The sequence below is a fragment of the Lepidochelys kempii genome, chromosome 26 (assembly GCF_965140265.1).
Source record: "Lepidochelys kempii isolate rLepKem1 chromosome 26, rLepKem1.hap2, whole genome shotgun sequence".
Lineage (NCBI taxonomy): Eukaryota > Metazoa > Chordata > Testudines > Cheloniidae > Lepidochelys > Lepidochelys kempii.
This window is the reverse complement of record NC_133281.1, coordinates 13976251-13997727: the sequence shown is the minus strand read 5'-3', so window position 1 is coordinate 13997727 and position 21477 is coordinate 13976251. Positions and strand designations below refer to the sequence as shown.

Genomic DNA, 21477 nt, shown 5'->3' with positions numbered 1-21477 from the left:
GGGTTGGACTAGATGACCTTCTGGGGTCCCTTCCAACCCTGATATTCTAGGATTCTATGAATTGTATCGGGGGCACACGGACAGTACAGCCTGTGTTAAACCCGTGCCCCTGCCCCTTGTAAACCGGATACCCGCACAGACTCAAAGTCCGCTGGCTGCTCGGGCAGTGAGTAAAGCGCAGGGCCCTCTCTGCCGAAAAGCCCGCATCGCCAGCTGTCACAGGGCGCTTTGCCTGGGACTCGCCATCGTGAGACTAATCCCCGGCTTGGTGTCCCCTGCCAGGTACCGGCTGCAACGCTTGCTACATGGAGGAGATGGAGAATGTGGAGCTGGTAGAGGGGGACGAGGGCCGGATGTGCGTGAACACCGAGTGGGGGGCCTTCGGCGCCTCGGGGGAGCTGGACGAGTTCCTCCTGGAGTACGATCGCGTGGTGGACGAGACCTCACTTAACCCCGGGCACCAGCTGTAAGGGACACGACAGATAAAATGATTGCTTTCCCTGGGCCTCGCTTCCTCCCTGCTGTCGGCCAGGCCGCAGAGCCGGACTCTGCCGGCCGCGGCTCCTAGTTCAGCGGAGGGTGGGCGCAGTTCATCTCCAGCGTGGTTTGCTCAGCTCTGGTTCTGAGAGTGCAGCTTTAAATTCCCCGGCAGGCAAGTCGGCCCTTGGTGACAGTGTGGGCCTAGGGGCCAAGAAGTGGGTCTGTGGGGCTCTCCCCGAACGGCCCTCTCTCGGAGGTCCCAGTGTGGGTGTTGCCCAGGCGCGCTCACCTGGTCACTGAGGTGCAGTAGCAGGGGAGCAGGAGGCTGATATGCTGGAGGTGTTTGAAATGTGCAGAGCCCAGCAAAGAGGAAAAATGGATGTTTTCCTGCAGCTCAGAAAATACCGTCACTAACTGAACGATCAGTGCCGGCGGTGTTAAAACCAGTGAGAGCAATTTCCGCTCACCGGCCCGAGCTCCGGCTCGCTCGCGCTCTCTCACATACCCTCAAGTGTGTCTAAACACATACTCGCAGACCCACAGACACACCTCAAATATACCAGCACGTGTAAACACCCCCCCACACAGACACACACCCTCACACACCCATAACTGCACCCATGTCCGCTTACCCACCCACGCGTCTCCCTTCAGAAACACAAATGTGCACATACGCCTCACACACACCTCCATACACAGCCATCCACTCCCAGCCACGTGCACACTCACCCCAGGACACAGATACCTTTACACACTCACCCCCGCACTCTGCGCTCACACACGCCTGCGTACACCCCTGTACACAGCCATCCACTCCCAGCCACGTGCACACTCACCCCAGGACACAGATACCTTTACACACACACACACCCGCACTCTGCGCTCACACACACCTGCGTACACCCCTGTACACAACCATCCACTCCCAGCCACGTGCACACTCACCCCAGGACACAGATACCTTTACACACCCACCCCCGCACTCTGCGCTCACACACACCTGCGTACACCCCCTGTACACAGCCATCCACTCCCAGCCACGTGCACACTCACCCCAGGACACAGATACCTTTACACACCCACCCCCGCACTCTGCGCTCACACACACCTGCGTACACCCCCTGTACACAGCCATCCACTCCCAGCCACGTGCACACTCACCCCAGGACACAGATACCTTTACACACCCACCCCCGCACTCTGCGCTCACACACACCTGCGTACACCCCCTGTACACAACCATCCACTCCCAGCCACGTGCACACTCACCCCAGGACACAGATACCTTTACACACCCACCCCCGCACTCTGCGCTCACACACGCCTGCGTACACCCCTGTACACAGCCATCCACTCCCAGCCACGTGCACACTCACCCCAGGACACAGATACCTTTACACACCCACCCCCGCACTCTGCGCTCACACACGCCTGCGTACACCCCTATACACAACCATCCACTCCCAGCCACGTGCACACTCACCCCAGGACACAGATACCTTTACACACTCACCCCCGCACTCTGCGCTCACACACACCTGCGTACACCCCCTGTACACAGTCATCCACTCCCAGCCACGTGCACACTCACCCCAGGACACAGATACCTTTACACACCCACCCCCGCACTCTGCGCTCACACACACCTGCGTACACCCCTGTACACAGCCATCCACTCCCAGCCACGTGCACACTCACCCCAGGACACAGATACCTTTACACACCCACCCCCGCACTCTGCGCTCACACACGCCTGCGTACACCCCTATACACAGCCATCCACTCCCAGCCACGTGCACACTCACCCCAGGACACAGATACCTTTACACACTCACCCCCGCACTCTGCGCTCACACACACCTGCGTACACCCCTATACACAACCATCCACTCCCAGCCATGTGCACACTCACCCCAGGACACAGATACCTTTACACACCCACCCCCGCACTCTGCGCTCACACACACCTGCGTACACCCCTGTACACAACCATCCACTCCCAGCCACGTGCACGCTCACCCCAGGACACAGATACCTTTACACACTCACCCCTGCACTCTGTGCTCACACACACCTGCGTACACCCCTGTACACAACCATCCACTCCCAGCCACGTGCACACTCACCCCAGGACACAGATACCTTTACACACACACACACCCGCACTCTGCGCTCACACACACCTGCGTACACCCCTGTACACAGCCATCCACTCCCAGCCACGTGCACACTCACCCCAGGACACAGATACCTTTACACACTCACCCCCGCACTCTGCGCTCACACACACCTGCGTACACCCCTATACACAACCATCCACTCCCAGCCACGTGCACACTCACCCAAGGACACAGATACCTTTACACACCCACCCCCGCACTCTGCGCTCACACACACCTGCGTACACCCCTGTACACAACCATCCACTCCCAGCCACGTGCACACTCACCCCAGGACACAGATACCTTTACACACCCACCCCCGCACTCTGCGCTCACACACACCTGCGTACACCCCTGTACACAACCATCCACTCCCAGCCACGTGCACACTCACCCCAGGACACAGATACCTTTACACACCCACCCCCGCACTCTGCGCTCACACACGCCTGCGTACACCCCTATACACAGCCATCCACTCCCAGCCACGTGCACACTCACCCCAGGACACAGATACCTTTACACACTCACCCCCGCACTCTGCGCTCACACACACCTGCGTACACCCCCTGTACACAACCATCCACTCCCAGCCACGTGCACACTCACCCCAGGACACAGATACCTTTACACACCCACCCCCGCACTCTGCGCTCACACACACCTGCGTACACCCCTGTACACAACCATCCACTCCCAGCCACGTGCACACTCACCCCAGGACACAGATAGCTTTACACACCCACCCCCGCACTCTGCGCTCACACACGCCTGCGTACACCCCTGTACACAGCCATCCACTCCCAGCCACGTGCACACTCACCCCAGGACACAGATACCTTTACACACCCACCCCCGCACTCTGCGCTCACACACGCCTGCGTACACCCCTGTACACAGCCATCCACTCCCAGCCACGTGCACACTCACCCCAGGACACAGATACCTTTACACACCCACCCCCGCACTCTGCGCTCACACACGCCTGCGTACACCCCTATACACAACCATCCACTCCCAGCCACGTGCACACTCACCCCAGGACACAGATAGCTTTACACACCCACCCCCGCACTCTGCGCTCACACACACCTGCGTACACCCCTGTACACAGCCATCCACTCCCAGCCACGTGCACACTCACCCCAGGACACAGATACCTTTACACACACACACACCCGCACTCTGCGCTCACACACGCCTGCGTACACCCCCTGTACACAACCATCCACTCCCAGCCACGTGCACACTCACCCCAGGACACAGATACCTTTACACACCCACCCCCGCACTCTGCGCTCACACACGCCTGCGTACACCCCTATACACAACCATCCACTCCCAGCCACGTGCACACTCACCCCAGGACACAGATAGCTTTACACACCCACCCCCGCACTCTGCGCTCACACACACCTGCGTACACCCCTGTACACAGCCATCCACTCCCAGCCACGTGCACACTCACCCCAGGACACAGATACCTTTACACACACACACATCCGCACTCTGCGCTCACACACACCTGCGTACACCCCTATACACAACCATCCACTCCCAGCCATGTGCACACTCACCCCAGGACACAGATACCTTTACACACCCACCCCCGCACTCTGCGCTCACACACACCTGCGTACACCCCTGTACACAACCATCCACTCCCAGCCACGTGCACACTCACCCCAGGACACAGATACCTTTACACACACACACACCCGCACTCTGCGCTCACACACACCTGCGTACACCCCTGTACACAGCCATCCACTCCCAGCCACGTGCACACTCACCCCAGGACACAGATACCTTTACACACTCACCCCCGCACTCTGCGCTCACACACACCTGCGTACACCCCTATACACAACCATCCACTCCCAGCCACGTGCACACTCACCCAAGGACACAGATACCTTTACACACCCACCCCCGCACTCTGCGCTCACACACGCCTGCGTACACCCCTATACACAACCATCCACTCCCAGCCACGTGCACACTCACCCCAGGACACAGATAGCTTTACACACCCACCCCCGCACTCTGCGCTCACACACGCCTGCGTACACCCCTGTACACAGCCATCCACTCCCAGCCACGTGCACACTCACCCCAGGACACAGATACCTTTACACACTCACCCCCGCACTCTGTGCTCACACACACCTGCGTACACCCCTGTACACAACCATCCACTCCCAGCCACGTGCACTCTCACCCCAGGACACAGATACCTTTACACACTCACCCCCGCACTCTGCGCTCACACACACCTGCGTACACCCCTGTACACAACCATCCACTCCCAGCCACGTGCACACTCACCCCAGGACACAGATACCTTTACACACCCACCCCCGCACTCTGCGCTCACACACACCTGCGTACACCCCCTGTACACAATCATCCACTCCCAGCCACGTGCACACTCACCCCAGGACACAGATACCTTTACACACCCACCCCCGCACTCTGCGCTCACACACACCTGCGTACACCCCTGTACACAGCCATCCACTCCCAGCCACGTGCACACTCACCCCAGGACACAGATACCTTTACACACTCACCCCCACACTCTGTGCTCACACACACCTGCGTACACCCCTGTACACAGCCATCCACTCCCAGCCACGTGCACACTCACCCCAGGACACAGATACCTTTACACACTCACCCCCGCACTCTGTGCTCACACACGCCTGCGTACACCCCTGTACACAGCCATCCACTCCCAGCCACGTGCACACTCACCCCAGGACACAGATACCTTTACACACCCACCCCCGCACTCTGCGCTCACACACACCTGCGTACACCCCCTGTACACAATCATCCACTCCCAGCCACGTGCACACTCACCCCAGGACACAGATACCTTTACACACCCACCCCCGCACTCTGCGCTCACACACACCTGCGTACACCCCTGTACACAGCCATCCACTCCCAGCCACGTGCACACTCACCCCAGGACACAGATACCTTTACACACCCACCCCCGCACTCTGCGCTCACACACACCTGCGTACACCCCTATACACAACCATCCACTCCCAGCCACGTGCACACTCACCCCAGGACACAGATACCTTTACACACACACACCCCCGCACTCTGCGCTCACACACACCTGCGTACACCCCTGTACACAGCCATCCACTCCCAGCCACGTGCACACTCACCCCAGGACACAGATACCTTTACACACTCACCCCCGCACTCTGTGCTCACACACACCTGCGTACACCCCTGTACACAACCATCCACTCCCAGCCACGTGCACACTCACCCCAGGACACAGATACCTTTACACACACACACACCCGCACTCTGCGCTCACACACACCTGCGTACACCCCTGTACACAGCCATCCACTCCCAGCCACGTGCACACTCACCCCAGGACACAGATACCTTTACACACTCACCCCCGCACTCTGCGCTCACACACACCTGCGTACACCCCTATACACAACCATCCACTCCCAGCCACGTGCACACTCACCCCAGGACACAGATACCTTTACACACCCACCCCCGCACTCTGCGCTCACACACACCTGCGTACACCCCTGTACACAACCATCCACTCCCAGCCACGTGCACACTCACCCCAGGACACAGATACCTTTACACACTCACCCCCGCACTCTGTGCTCACACACACCTGCGTACACCCCTGTACACAACCATCCACTCCCAGCCACGTGCACACTCACCCCAGGACACAGATACCTTTACACACACACACACCCGCACTCTGCGCTCACACACACCTGCGTACACCCCTGTACACAGCCATCCACTCCCAGCCACGTGCACACTCACCCCAGGACACAGATACCTTTACACACTCACCCCCGCACTCTGCGCTCACACACACCTGCATACACCCCTATACACAACCATCCACTCCCAGCCACGTGCACACTCACCCCAGGACACAGATACCTTTACACACCCACCCCCGCACTCTGCGCTCACACACACCTGCGTACACCCCTGTACACAACCATCCACTCCCAGCCACGTGCACACTCACCCCAGGACACAGATACCTTTACACACCCACCCCCGCACTCTGCGCTCACACACGCCTGCGTACACCCCTATACACAGCCATCCACTCCCAGCCACGTGCACACTCACCCCAGGACACAGATACCTTTACACACACACACCCGCACTCTGCGCTCACACACACCTGCGTACACCCCTGTACACAGCCATCCACTCCCAGCCACGTGCACACTCACCCTAGGACACAGATACCTTTACACACTCACCCCCGCACTCTGCGCTCACACACACCTGCGTACACCCCTGTACACAACCATCCACTCCCAGCCACGTGCACACTCACCCCAGGACACAGATACCTTTACACACACACACCCCCGCACTCTGCGCTCACACACACCTGCGTACACCCCTGTACACAACCATCCACTCCCAGCCACGTGCACACTCACCCCAGGACACAGATACCTTTACACACCCACCCCCACACTCTGCGCTCACACACGCCTGCGTACACCCCTATACACAGCCATCCACTCCCAGCCACGTGCACACTCACCCCAGGACACAGATACCTTTACACACTCACCCCCGCACTCTGCGCTCACACACACCTGCGTACACCCCCTGTACACAACCATCCACTCCCAGCCACGTGCACACTCACCCCAGGACACAGATACCTTTACACACCCACCCCCGCACTCTGCGCTCACACACACCTGCGTACACCCCTGTACACAACCATCCACTCCCAGCCACGTGCACACTCACCCCAGGACACAGATAGCTTTACACACCCACCCCCGCACTCTGCGCTCACACACGCCTGCGTACACCCCTGTACACAGCCATCCACTCCCAGCCACGTGCACACTCACCCCAGGACACAGATACCTTTACACACACACACACCCGCACTCTGCGCTCACACACACCTGCGTACACCCCTATACACAACCATCCACTCCCAGCCACGTGCACACTCACCCCAGGACACAGATACCTTTACACACCCACCCCTGCACTCTGCGCTCACACACACCTGCGTACACCCCTGTACACAATCATCCACTCCCAGCCACGTGCACACTCACCCCAGGACACAGATACCTTTACACACACACACACCCGCACTCTGCGCTCACACACGCCTGCGTACACCCCCTGTACACAACCATCCACTCCCAGCCACGTGCACACTCACCCCAGGACACAGATACCTTTACACACTCACCCCCGCACTCTGCGCTCACACACACCTGCGTACACCCCTGTACACAACCATCCACTCCCAGCCACGTGCACACTCACCCCAGGACACAGATACCTTTACACACACACACCCCCGCACTCTGCGCTCACACACACCTGCGTACACCCCTGTACACAACCATCCACTCCCAGCCACGTGCACACTCACCCCAGGACACAGATACCTTTACACACCCACCCCCACACTCTGCGCTCACACACGCCTGCGTACACCCCTATACACAGCCATCCACTCCCAGCCACGTGCACACTCACCCCAGGACACAGATACCTTTACACACTCACCCCCGCACTCTGCGCTCACACACACCTGCGTACACCCCCTGTACACAACCATCCACTCCCAGCCACGTGCACACTCACCCCAGGACACAGATACCTTTACACACCCACCCCCGCACTCTGCGCTCACACACACCTGCGTACACCCCTGTACACAACCATCCACTCCCAGCCACGTGCACACTCACCCCAGGACACAGATAGCTTTACACACCCACCCCCGCACTCTGCGCTCACACACGCCTGCGTACACCCCTGTACACAGCCATCCACTCCCAGCCACGTGCACACTCACCCCAGGACACAGATACCTTTACACACCCACCCCCGCACTCTGCGCTCACACACGCCTGCGTACACCCCTATACACAACCATCCACTCCCAGCCACGTGCACACTCACCCCAGGACACAGATAGCTTTACACACCCACCCCCGCACTCTGCGCTCACACACACCTGCGTACACCCCTGTACACAGCCATCCACTCCCAGCCACGTGCACACTCACCCCAGGACACAGATACCTTTACACACACACACACCCGCACTCTGCGCTCACACACACCTGCGTACACCCCTATACACAACCATCCACTCCCAGCCACGTGCACACTCACCCCAGGACACAGATACCTTTACACACCCACCCCTGCACTCTGCGCTCACACACACCTGCGTACACCCCTGTACACAATCATCCACTCCCAGCCACGTGCACACTCACCCCAGGACACAGATACCTTTACACACACACACACCCGCACTCTGCGCTCACACACGCCTGCGTACACCCCCTGTACACAACCATCCACTCCCAGCCACGTGCACACTCACCCCAGGACACAGATACCTTTACACACTCACCCCCGCACTCTGCGCTCACACACACCTGCGTACACCCCTGTACAGAGCCATCCACTCCCAGCCACGTGCACACTCACCCCAGGACACAGATACCTTTACACACCCACCCCCGCACTCTGCGCTCACACACGCCTGCGTACACCCCTATACACAACCATCCACTCCCAGCCACGTGCACACTCACCCCAGGACACAGATAGCTTTACACACCCACCCCCGCACTCTGCGCTCACACACGCCTGCGTACACCCCTGTACACAGCCATCCACTCCCAGCCACGTGCACACTCACCCCAGGACACAGATACCTTTACACACTCACCCCCGCACTCTGTGCTCACACACACCTGCGTACACCCCTGTACACAACCATCCACTCCCAGCCACGTGCACTCTCACCCCAGGACACAGATACCTTTACACACTCACCCCCGCACTCTGCGCTCACACACACCTGCGTACACCCCTGTACACAACCATCCACTCCCAGCCACGTGCACACTCACCCCAGGACACAGATACCTTTACACACCCACCCCCGCACTCTGCGCTCACACACACCTGCGTACAGCCCCTGTACACAATCATCCACTCCCAGCCACGTGCACACTCACCCCAGGACACAGATACCTTTACACACCCACCCCCGCACTCTGCGCTCACACACACCTGCGTACACCCCTGTACACAGCCATCCACTCCCAGCCACGTGCACACTCACCCCAGGACACAGATACCTTTACACACTCACCCCCGCACTCTGTGCTCACACACGCCTGCGTACACCCCTGTACACAGCCATCCACTCCCAGCCACGTGCACACTCACCCCAGGACACAGATACCTTTACACACCCACCCCCGCACTCTGCGCTCACACACACCTGCGTACACCCCCTGTACACAATCATCCACTCCCAGCCACGTGCACACTCACCCCAGGACACAGATACCTTTACACACTCACCCCCGCACTCTGCGCTCACACACACCTGCGTACAGCCCCTGTACACAATCATCCACTCCCAGCCACGTGCACACTCACCCCAGGACACAGATACCTTTACACACCCACCCCCGCACTCTGCGCTCACACACACCTGCGTACACCCCTGTACACAGCCATCCACTCCCAGCCACGTGCACACTCACCCCAGGACACAGATACCTTTACACACTCACCCCCGCACTCTGTGCTCACACACGCCTGCGTACACCCCTGTACACAGCCATCCACTCCCAGCCACGTGCACACTCACCCCAGGACACAGATACCTTTACACACCCACCCCCGCACTCTGCGCTCACACACACCTGCGTACACCCCCTGTACACAATCATCCACTCCCAGCCACGTGCACACTCACCCCAGGACACAGATACCTTTACACACCCACCCCCGCACTCTGCGCTCACACACACCTGCGTACACCCCTGTACACAGCCATCCACTCCCAGCCACGTGCACACTCACCCCAGGACACAGATACCTTTACACACCCACCCCCGCACTCTGCGCTCACACACACCTGCGTACACCCCTATACACAACCATCCACTCCCAGCCACGTGCACACTCACCCCAGGACACAGATACCTTTACACACACACACCCCCGCACTCTGCGCTCACACACACCTGCGTACACCCCTGTACACAGCCATCCACTCCCAGCCACGTGCACACTCACCCCAGGACACAGATACCTTTACACACTCACCCCCGCACTCTGCGCTCACACACGCCTGCGTACACCCCTGTACACAACCATCCACTCCCAGCCACGTGCACACTCACCCCAGGACACAGATACCTTTACACACTCACCCCCGCACTCTGCGCTCACACACACCTGCGTACACCCCTGTACACAGCCATCCACTCCCAGCCACGTGCACACTCACCCTAGGACACAGATACCTTTACACACACACACACCCGCAATCTACACTCACACACCTGGATACACACTCCCCTATACACACGCTAAAACACCAACACACACACCGAGAGCAGACTGCATTCCCGCACCCTGGTGCCCTCACAAGCACACTTCCGAATCCACACACCAATACACAAACACACCCAGAGCAATCTACGCTCACGCCCCCAGATGCCCACAAACACACTCCCGTATCCACACACCAATACACAGAGCAATCGACACTCACACCCCGACACCCTGACAAATACACGTTTCTCTCTTGTGCTTTTCCTCACTTCTCTCCTTTCCCTTCCCCTTCACTCTCTCGGGCTGTCCCCAGCCCAGCGTCCCACTCACCTTGAACGGACAGAGGAGGTCCCCGAGGCTTCAGCTTTGCTTCCCCGGGGCGTCTTCCATCCCTTCGGTTCTACAGTGCCCTGCCGGTGGTGGGAAAGGGCACCCGCCACTTGGCCTTAAGAGCTGAAGAGCGCAAAACCTACCAAGGCCTGAAATAAAAGTGCCAGGGCAGGGCTGGGGAATTAGCCGACAGCTGCTGCCCGAGGGGCGTGGCCATCTGAATAAGCGATCAATTGCTTATCCATTTGAGTTAAGCATCTCCGTAGCTGCAGGATCAGAGTGGGCCCGATCCTAGCCCATGCTATGGGGCAAAGAGGCCGTAAAGACATTTGCAGAGGATGAATCGCTGGCTCTGTGCCCCCTCGCTTGGCCCCCCTGAGCTCAGTGGATACGATGGCTGGAGGAGGGTATGACTGGAGGATGCTACACTCCAGGGCTCCCCTGCGGTGTAATGGTCCCTCGGGGCCTGATACAAGCCGGCACAAGTTAGAGCAGTCCGGAGGTGGCTCTGAGTTGAGGTGGGGAGTGAGCTGGGCCCTCAACAGAGCCAGGGATCATGGGGGGCTCAAAGCCACCTTCTCCCCCGCCCCAGAGCATTGGGTGAGGCTCTAACACAGCGGAGATTTTGAGCCAGTCAGCGTATTTGGTATGTAACTGTCCTGATCTCCTTCACCTATCACACTACTGAGGGGGCGATGGAAACCCTGGCCCAGGTTCTCCGGCGGGGCCCAGGTGGTTGGCGTCTGGTTCCAGTTCCTTCTGCACGGCCTGCCCGTAACTCCCCCACCCCCTGCAGGCCCCGGAACCGGCCGTTGCATTTGCTGGGCACCGCAGGCAGCAGGAATTGCTCACATCTGCGTGGCCAGAGTGAGAGCTGCATCCTGCCAAGGCCAGCGGCACACGCCTGGGATGGCCCTGCTGCGGTGCAGCAGTTAGGGGAGCAAGCCCCTGGCCTCCAGCATTGACTCTCCCTCCCGCACAGGCTCTTGGCCGCATGGACCACACGGTACATGGCAGCCCTCGAGGACCGGTATCAAGTGGAGTGCCCCAAGGGTCGGTCTTGGGGCCGGTTTTATTCAATATCTTCATAAATGATCTGGAGGATGGTGTGGATTGCACTCTCAGCAAATTTGCGGATGATACTAAACTGGGAGGAGTGGTAGATACGCTGGAGGGGAGGGATAGGATACAGAAGGACCTAGACCAATTGGAAGATTGGGCCAAAAGGAATCTGATGAGGTTCAATAAGGATAAGTGCAGGGTCCTGCACTTAGGACGGAAGAACCCAATGCACAGCTACAGACTAGGGACCGAATGGCTAGGCAGCAGTTCTGCAGAAAAGGACCTAGGGGTGACAGTGGACGAGAAGCTGGATATGAGACAGCAGTGTGCCCTTGTTGCCAAGAAGGCCAATGGCATTTTGGGATGTATAAGTAGGGGCATAGCGAGCAGATCGAGGGACGTGATCGTTCCCCTCTATTCGACATTGGTGAGGCCTCATCTGGAGTACTGTGTGCAGTTTTGGGCCCCACACTTCAAGAAGGATGTGGATAAATTGGAGAGAGTCCAGCGAAGGGCAACAAAAATGATTAGGGGTCTGGAACACATGAGTTATGAGGAGAGGCTGAGGGAGCTGGGATTGTTTAGCCTGCAGAAGAGAAGAATGAGGGGGGATTTGATAGCTGCTTTCAACTACCTGAAAGGGGGTTCCAAAGAGGATGGCTCTAGACTGTTCTCAATGGTAGCAGATGACAGAACGAGGAGTAATGGTCTCAAGTTGCAGTGGGGGAGGTTTAGATTGGATATTAGGAAAAACTTTTTCACTAAGAGGGTGGTGAAACACTGGAATGCGTTACCTAGGGAGGTGGTAGAATCTCCTTCCTTAGAGGTTTTTAAGGTCAGGCTTGACAAAGCCCTGGCTGGGATGATTTAACTGGGAATTGGTCCTGCTTCGAGCAGGGGGTTGGACTAGATGACCTTCTGGGGTCCCTTCCAACCCTGATATTCTATGATTCTATGATTCTATGATTCTATGACTGCAACACCCACCAGGCAGGGTTCCCTGAGCCAATGGGCCGTGCCGGGAACTCTGCATTCTTGCACTAGAGCCTAGGGGTATTTTTTAAGGATACTTGGCTTTGGCTCTGCTCACTGCCAGCCAAGGCGTTTCTCTCCTGCTTGAGCGTCTGCACAAGGCCCGTCCCCACAGACACTGGGAGTAGGGACATGTCCCCTTGGCAGAACCCAGGGGAGGAGAAGCCGAGCAGGGCCTCTGCCCTCTCAGGAGGAAGGGGAAAGCCAGCGGCAGCCTTGCTCATCCGGGGTTGTGTCGAGACAGGTCTCCAGGCCTAGGATACCCCCCGTTGCAGGAGAGCAGGGTCCGACCGAGAGCGGGCGGAGGGTCTGTGTCCTCACGGCCCTGACCGGTGGTGCTCTTCTGTTCCCACCCAGCTACGAGAAGATGATCGGAGGCAAGTACATAGGAGAGATCGTGCGGCTGGTGCTGCTCAAACTGGTCAATGAAAATCTGCTCTTCCACGGGGAGGCGTCTGAGAAACTGAAAACCAGAGGCAGTTTCGAAACCCGCTTCGTCTCACAGATCGAAAGGTACGGGGTGGCCTCCCCAACCGCCCAATGCTCAGCCAGCCCCACCCACTGCAACTCAGGGGCTCCTAAAACCGTCCCCCACTCTCCCATCCCGTGCCCCAGCTGTAATCCCACCCTACAGCCCCAGAGCACAGCTGGACTCCCGCGGCCCCCAGCGGCCACTGAGCTGCAATATGTATGACTAGAGAGAGCAACAACCATTCCCCACTGGGCTCTGAGCTGATGTGCAAGGGGTGTATGTCAGCTCCCCTCTGACAGGGACTCGCACACAGCTGCGGCAGGTACCCTCACACCTTGCAGTGGTACTGGCTTGAGCACTGCACTGGGGCTCAGGAGACTTGGGTTCTATCCCCGGCTTTGCTGGGTGACTTTGGGCAAGTCACTTGCCCGCTCTGTGCCTCAGTGTCCCCATCTGTAACGACACTGCCCTCCTTTGAGCAATTTGGCTGAAAAAATTGCGGGGGATTGTTAGCACTTGAACTGAGGAATTGGCTCCAAGATTGTGGGAGCCGCAGGAATGGTTCCACTCAGTGAACGCTCTTTGCTAAGGGAGCTCACAGCTCCCACACAGCTGCGCCCATGTAGAAGAGGGGGCGGCCTAGCTCACTTTTCCTTGCCTGCTATTTGTGGCTGTTTTTCTCTGCACCTGGCCTCTTGAGCCCAGCTTCTCGGGCCTGGCCCCACTGCCCTCCCTTTGCAGCTCTAAGATCACGGGACTTAGAGCTGCTCTAAAGCTAACCCTCTAAAATGCACCAAGTTAGGCCTGGTAGCCTACGGTGCAAGGGGCCTTTCTGGCAGCTGGGGATTTCTGATCATCTCGTCCCATCTCCGGCGGAACCCAGGCCAGAGAACCTCAACCAGAGATTCCTGCGTCTAGCCCAGAACTCCTCTCTTAGCTACAGTGGGTCTCTGAGAAAGACTGAAAGACTCCGAGCAATGGAGAACCCGCCACGCCCCTCGGTAAATTCTTCCAGTGGTTAACTACCCTAAACAAATGCACCTTAGTTTTAATCTGAATTTGCCTAGCTTCATCTTCCCACCGTTGGATCTCCTTCTGCTGTTTACGGCAAGATTAAAGAGCCATGTAGAATCAGAGATCTCTAGCAGGTGATGACCAAGTCACCTCTTAGCCTTCTACCAAACAAAGGGAGCTTCATAAGTCTCACGCTGTGTGGCAGGTTTTCCAGACCTCAGATCATTCCTGTGGGCCTTACCAACACGGAGCCATGCGGGCTCCCGGAAGCATGGGCTGTGTTTGTAGGGATGGGCAGAGACACCTGCTTGCAGACCTTCGAGACCAGACATCGTCTGGTGGGAGGGGCTGGAGGCACCTGGAGGAGATTGGGAAGGAGGCTGGAGTCTCACAGGCATTGGAAAAGCGGGTTTACAGGCGGTACCGTAGAGCTGAGAGTGAGGTAGGAACATAGGCACTGCCAGGCTGGCTCAGCCCAAGGGCCCTCTCGCCCTGTCTCCTGTACCTCACATTGGCCAGCACCATCTGTTACAGGGGCTGGGTGGAACAAGAAGCCCCCCCAGAGGGCAATTCCGGGGTAGCCGGACCCCTGCCCCCATGTCTGTGTTGCACCCTATCTCAGGTAACTGCACGTATTGCTGTTACAAGCAGCTGTCCTGCTGCTCTCTTCCCAGGAGTATGAGCAGTCTGAAATGCAGCCACTTCTGGTGAGGAGCTGCACTGCAAACCAGCAGAACGCTTTCCAGAGGGGTAAACGCGTGTCCTCTCCTGAGTCAGCAAAGCCAACTTCCATCCAGCTACCGACCAGGCCTTAGGAGCCTGCTAGCTGTCTGCACCCATCCGCTGGCTTTGTCCAGCTGCCCCAGCAGCGCCAGGCCTGCCCCCCAAGTTCGGCACGCCCTAGCGTCCGGAGGCTGACATGCTTTCGCTCTCTGTCCCAGCGACGCCGATGACCGGAAACAGACCTACAACATCCTGACGTCCTTCGAGCTGCTGCCCTCACTCACGGACTGCGACATCGTGCGGATGGCGTGCGAGAGCGTCTCCACGCGGGCGGCGCAGATGTGCTCGGCGGGGCTGGCCGGCGTGATCAACCGCATGCGGGAAAGCAGGAGCGAGGAGCGGCTGAAGATCACCGTGGGAGTCGATGGCTCGGTCTACAAGCTCCACCCCAGGTGAGGTCGCACGCAGGGAAGTGCCCGGGCAGCCACCTCCCCAGCCCCGTCACGGCCTCCCTGGAAAGCTGCATCAGACGGAATGATTGACAGACAGGAGCGTGTGGGTGGCCTGTCTCTGCGGGGCCACTAGGGAGCGCTCGCCCTTATCCGGGCAATGGCTGCACTGTGAGTGCCTTAGCAATGAGCGGCTGCAAGAGACAGCGCTGAGGGCTGGCCCTGGGGAAGCTGGCTTCCAGTCCGGCAGTGATTGCATGCTGCCGAGGCCCTCTCTGGCCAGCTTTACAGGTGCTGGTGGGGGTTGGACTTCAGCTTCCTGGGCCATAGAAGGGCCACCGAGATCTGGGACCTCTAGATGGTGGGGGGAGAGGGAGGGGAGGGGGGAGTGGAGAAGGGAGTAAACTGGGAAGCTTAAAAGAGCAGCATCTGAAAAAGGAACAGACTGGAAAGGAGCTGGAATGCCTTGAGAGGGCACGGCCGGGGGGATCCATCAGCTGGCAGACACTCCTCAGCAAGCCAGCGGGTCGGGCCGGGCAGGGGTCAGCCCGAGAACTGTCTTTTCTTCGCTGCCTTTCCGGGAGCACTTTGGCTCTGACCTGTGCTAAGACTTGCCAGAACTGAAAAGCCTTCACAGCCTGCAGGTCTCTTGGGGCGGGTTAGCAAACTGTAGAGTTGTGCCAGGCTACGGCCCGGAGGTCTAAACTGCCTTAGATCGGACGCGCCGCGGGGCAGCACCCCGCACAACGGAACCTCACCCCTGTGGGCACCATCAGAGCCTGAATCCATCTTTAGATGACCCCCATCACCATATTTATGCTCGCTGCCCCCCTGGGCAGTGTTGTGCCCATTGTACAGATGGGGGCACTGAGGCACAGAGAGGCTAAGTAAGTTGCTCGTGGTCACGCAGGAAGTCGGGCAGGACAGGGCAGGGAGATGCGGCAGCAGTCTCTCTGTACGCTCAGCGGACCGTTCTGCCTGACCCCGCCGCCTCCTCTCTCCCCAGCTTCAAAGACCAGTTCCACGCGACCGTCAGACAGCTGACGCCTGGCTGCGACATCACCTTCCTCCAGTCAGAGGAGGGCAGCGGCAGGGGGGCCGCCCTGATCTCGGCGGTAGCGTGCAAAATGGCCTGCCTGATTGGCCGGTGAGCGGGGCCATTGGCCAAAGGACCACGGAAGGAGCAGCCGCGGCTGGGACGTGGCTCCGTGCCGAGTTCTTTAGAGCGCGCGCGCCCAGGAGCGGAAACAACAAGTGAAGGGGCGGGGCAGTCCCTGGCCCCGCCCACCTGCCGCCCACCTGTCCTAGCCGCCGCGCTAGCCATCCCAGCTGCGCTCTGTCCCCTTGCTGTTCCTCCGCCCTCTTTGCTGCTGCCAGGCCGGGCTCTCGGTCTACGCAATCAATAGGTTCCCGAGGAGGTCTCCTCCTAGGATTGGTTTGCGGGGGGGGGGAGGGGAGTCCTCTGACCCTTCTCTTCTGATTGGCTCAGGAATTAAAACGAGACGGGGGCGTCGAAACGGCTTCCAATCAGCACAAACGGCGGTCGAGGGTTGCGTTTCTCTCGGCCAATCAGGTGCGTGGATGTCGGGGGCGTGTCAGGAGCCAGCGACTGCCCTGAGTGGTGGCAGGCTAGCGTGTGCTTGGGGGGGCGGGGGAGGGCTGGCGAGATGACAGGCGGGAGGAGGAGGCTGGATAGAGAATGGCCTCTCTGCTAGCCGGAGGCCCGGGGGCCGCTGGGCCTGCTGAGCCCAGGCTGGGATGGAGCTGGCGGGAATCTCATGCAGGAGAGCAGCTGGGAGGGTTTCATGTCCCCTCCTGCCCTTTCCTGTCCCTCCAGATCTAGCTGCCGAACAGGGCCAAAAGCTTTGCCTCTGATCTACCCCCTTCTCTGGCCGTCCCGTCCAGGGGCTGCTTCTCGCCGTGGTGCAGCCCGGGTTCCTTTAGGGATAGCAGTAGATCCTCTCTCTTCTGGTTGTGCCCAGAGGCCGGCGGCCCCATGGCACTGGCTGCTGTACGAACACCAATGAAAGCGGAGGGACCTCCTGGCATCCCTGCCCCTGTTGCTCTGGGAGAGCTCCCCAGCCCACCCCTTTCCACCCGGAAATCCAGCTCCAGGGCTCGCCTTCCTCCTCCCAAGCACACCGAGCCCTTGGCCTCCCCGGGGTGCACCCCAAGGAGGGGGCTGCCAGGGAGTAAATCCTGCCCTGTGCTGTCTGGCTGTCCTCGGGCTGGTTTCACAGAGGCGTTTGAAATATTCCGGTACCCCTCCCGCCCTCTCAGGCTAACGTTGATTAGGCTATACCTCTCCTTAGTGCTGCTGTTCGGGAGCCAGACACATCGCCACACCCCCTCCCCCGCACACACAGGGTGTGTGTTCCCGCAGGGCGTGCACACCCACGTGTACAAAGCCCACCGGGTGCACGCCTTCACCCGCTCACCGTCCCACGGGACGTGCGTCGCCTTGCAGCTCGTCAGACAAGCATCATGCCTGGGTGCACCGGGGCCATACGTACTCACGCCCCTCTGATACCCCCACACAGGGGTGCGTGTACCGTCCTTGTGTACCCAGTCCGTCCGCAGTACACCTCACTGGACATACAGGGCTTCCATTCATTTTTTTCTGTACATCGGAATAAAATCATTCTGATGCTCTGGACGTGACTGTTTAGTAGCGATGAAATTCACCCCCACAGCGTATTAGACTTTATCCTGTGTTTGATGTTAAAATAAATCCCCACCCACCCCTAGCAATGGCACCCTGACATGGAGGTGTGGGCGGGGGGCATGTACTCCTGGGTTAAAGCCCCCCTCACTCAATCAAAACACAACACGACATAAGAACAGAGAAGATGCATGTAGAGTCTAGACAGCCTTTGTAAATAGCACGATCTACCCCTCTGCGGGGCTCCTAGGGGCATTCTATTGGAAGTGCCATTGTGGTAGGTAATATACCCGTAGCTATGCTTCCTAATGCCAGAACTGGTCCTGTAGGAGCCAGCTGTAGGACACAAACCAGGTCTGGAAGAGGCCAGCAGCTGCCCTCTGATCTCTGGCTCTTTTGAAGCTCCTGGCCCTAGAGGGGACTGTCCTGGCAGGTCCCAGCCCCTTGCTTTCCCCCTGTGTCAGTGTACTCCTGGCACTGTCTGCATCACATCCCCGAGCTGTCAGAGCTGCCTGGCCGTCAGTATTTCCTACGCAGCCTGGTTGTTCCTGGCAGTGACAAGAGGATGATATTTTGGGATCGGGGAACGGGAGCTTCCTTTATCCTCCCCTCTAGAGTGGGTCAAAAAAGCCCCCAAATCCTGATTCGAATCCAACTTTCATTTCCAAATTTTCCTACAAAAAATTTCGAACAAACGATGTTTCCTTTGAAATTGGTAGCAGAAAAAGTTTGCCAGGAAATCTGACTTGGCTCTGAATCGGGGTTTTTTCTTGCCGTTTGGTTTTTGCAAAGCATGATGTTTTCAGAAATGTGGATGTTTGTTGTTCCTTTTAGTGTCGAAGGCCAGAAGGGACCATTGTGATCATCCGGTCTGACCTCCTGTAGAGCACAGGCCAGAGACCTGCCCCACAGTCATTCCTAGAGCAGATCATTTAAAAATCCAGCATCTTCATTTGAAAATGTAATTATGGAGAATCTACCATGACCCCTTGGTAAATTTTCCAGTGGTGAATTACCCTCAGTGTCAAAAGTTTACACCTTATTTCCAGTCCAAATTTGTCTATCTTCAACTTTCAGCCATTTGGATCGTGTTAGACCTTCCTCGGCTAGACTGAAGAGCCCAGTATTAACGATTTGTTCCCTATATAGGTACTGACAGACTGGGATCAAGTCCCTCCTTCACCTTCCCTTTGTTCAGTTAAGTAGACAGAGCTCCTTGAGTCTCTTGCTATAAGGCAGGTTTTCTAATCCTTTCATCATTCTTGTGGCTCTTTTCCGGCCCCTCTCCAATTTATCACCATCCTTCCTGAATTGTGGGCACCAGAATTGGACACCGGATTCCAGCAGCCATCACACCAGCATCAAACACCGAGGTTAAATAACCATTCTTCTACTACTCGAGATTCCCCTGTTTATGCAGCCCAGTATCACATTAGCCCTTTTGGCCACAGCATCGCATGGGGTGCTCATGTTCTGCTGATTATCCACCATACCCCCAAACCTTTTTCAGGGTCCCTGCTTCCCAGGATACAGTCACCTATCCTGTAAATATGGCCTACAGTCTTTGTTCCTAGATGTACACCTTTACCTTTAGCCGTATGACAGTGCATATTGTTTGCTTGCGTCCAGCTTTCCAAGTGATCGAGATCGCTCTGTGTCAGTGACTTGTCCTCTTCGTTATTTGCCATGTTCCCAATTTTCATGTCAGCCGCAAACTTCATCAGCGATGATTTTGTTCTCTTCCAGGCCATTAATAAAAATTTTCAATAGCGTAGGGCCAAGAACCGAACCTTGTGGGACCCCCGTTTGATGCTGATTCCCCGTTTACAATTACGTTTTGAGACCTCTCACTTAGCCAGTTTTTTATCCATGTCATGTGTGCCATGTTAATTTTACATTGTTCTAGTTTTGGAATCAAAATGTCGTGCAGTACCAAGCCAGATACCTCACAGTAGTAGTCTAAGTATGTTACCTCCACATTAGTACCTTCATCAACCAAACTTGTAATTGCATCCAAAAAAAGCTGTCATGACTGGGATTTGAGTGTGGAGTATTTTGTTTGGTGTTTCCCGCTCTCCAGTGTTTCACTACTTCTCCAACTTTGGAGAAGTCTCCGGTGGGCTGAAAAAAGTGACAGTGGAGGGAGAGTCTGTCAGAATCTGGGAGCTGCAGCTTTAGGAAATGGAGTTGAACAGGAAAAGCTTTCAACCGTTTGGAGACGCGGCTGGGCATCCTGCCCCCCTCACTCCTCCAGCTTCCCAGTGCTTGGGGATGGATGTCACGGACAGGGACCGCAGTCGCGAGGCAGACGCTCTCCCTTTTGCTCAGGAGGTGGTGGGCCTTTCTGGGATGACCTTTGTCTGGATCTCCAGCCGCTCAACTCTTGGCATGAGATGTGGAGGGCTCCTGTCTCCCCACTGCCTGCATATGCCTGTGGGTGGGGGGAAGTGGGTAAAATCCCAGCCAACTCCCCTACCGGCCCTTCTCAGCTGCTCTCCAATTGCCCCAGGGCCTCTTGCCCCTCCTGCTGCTGCCCGGTGCAGGTACGGTCAGTTTGACCAGCAGGGCTCGGAAACCAAGCCAGAGTTCGGTGAACTGAGCCAGGGGCTGGTGCCTGGTTCTGACCCATCAACTCAGCGCACGGGCCAGGGGAGGGAGAGGCTGGTTCCTCAGTTGTACGGAGAGGGGACGACC

General features: G+C 57.8%; 1 protein-coding gene across 1 annotated transcript in view; it reads left to right on the top strand.

The window, feature by feature from the left end:
* The window catches only part of GCK (glucokinase), a 45741-nt gene extending 28039 nt beyond the window's left edge, over positions 1-17702 (top strand). Inside the window, exons 7-10 of the mRNA XM_073325394.1 lie at positions 283-466; positions 13821-13976; positions 15891-16124; positions 17128-17702. Coding sequence (XP_073181495.1) covers positions 283-466; positions 13821-13976; positions 15891-16124; positions 17128-17272 — 719 coding nt within the window. The 3' untranslated portion in view covers positions 17273-17702. The remainder of the gene's footprint in view (positions 1-282; positions 467-13820; positions 13977-15890; positions 16125-17127) is intronic.
* Positions 17703-21477: the final 3775 nt, after the last annotated feature.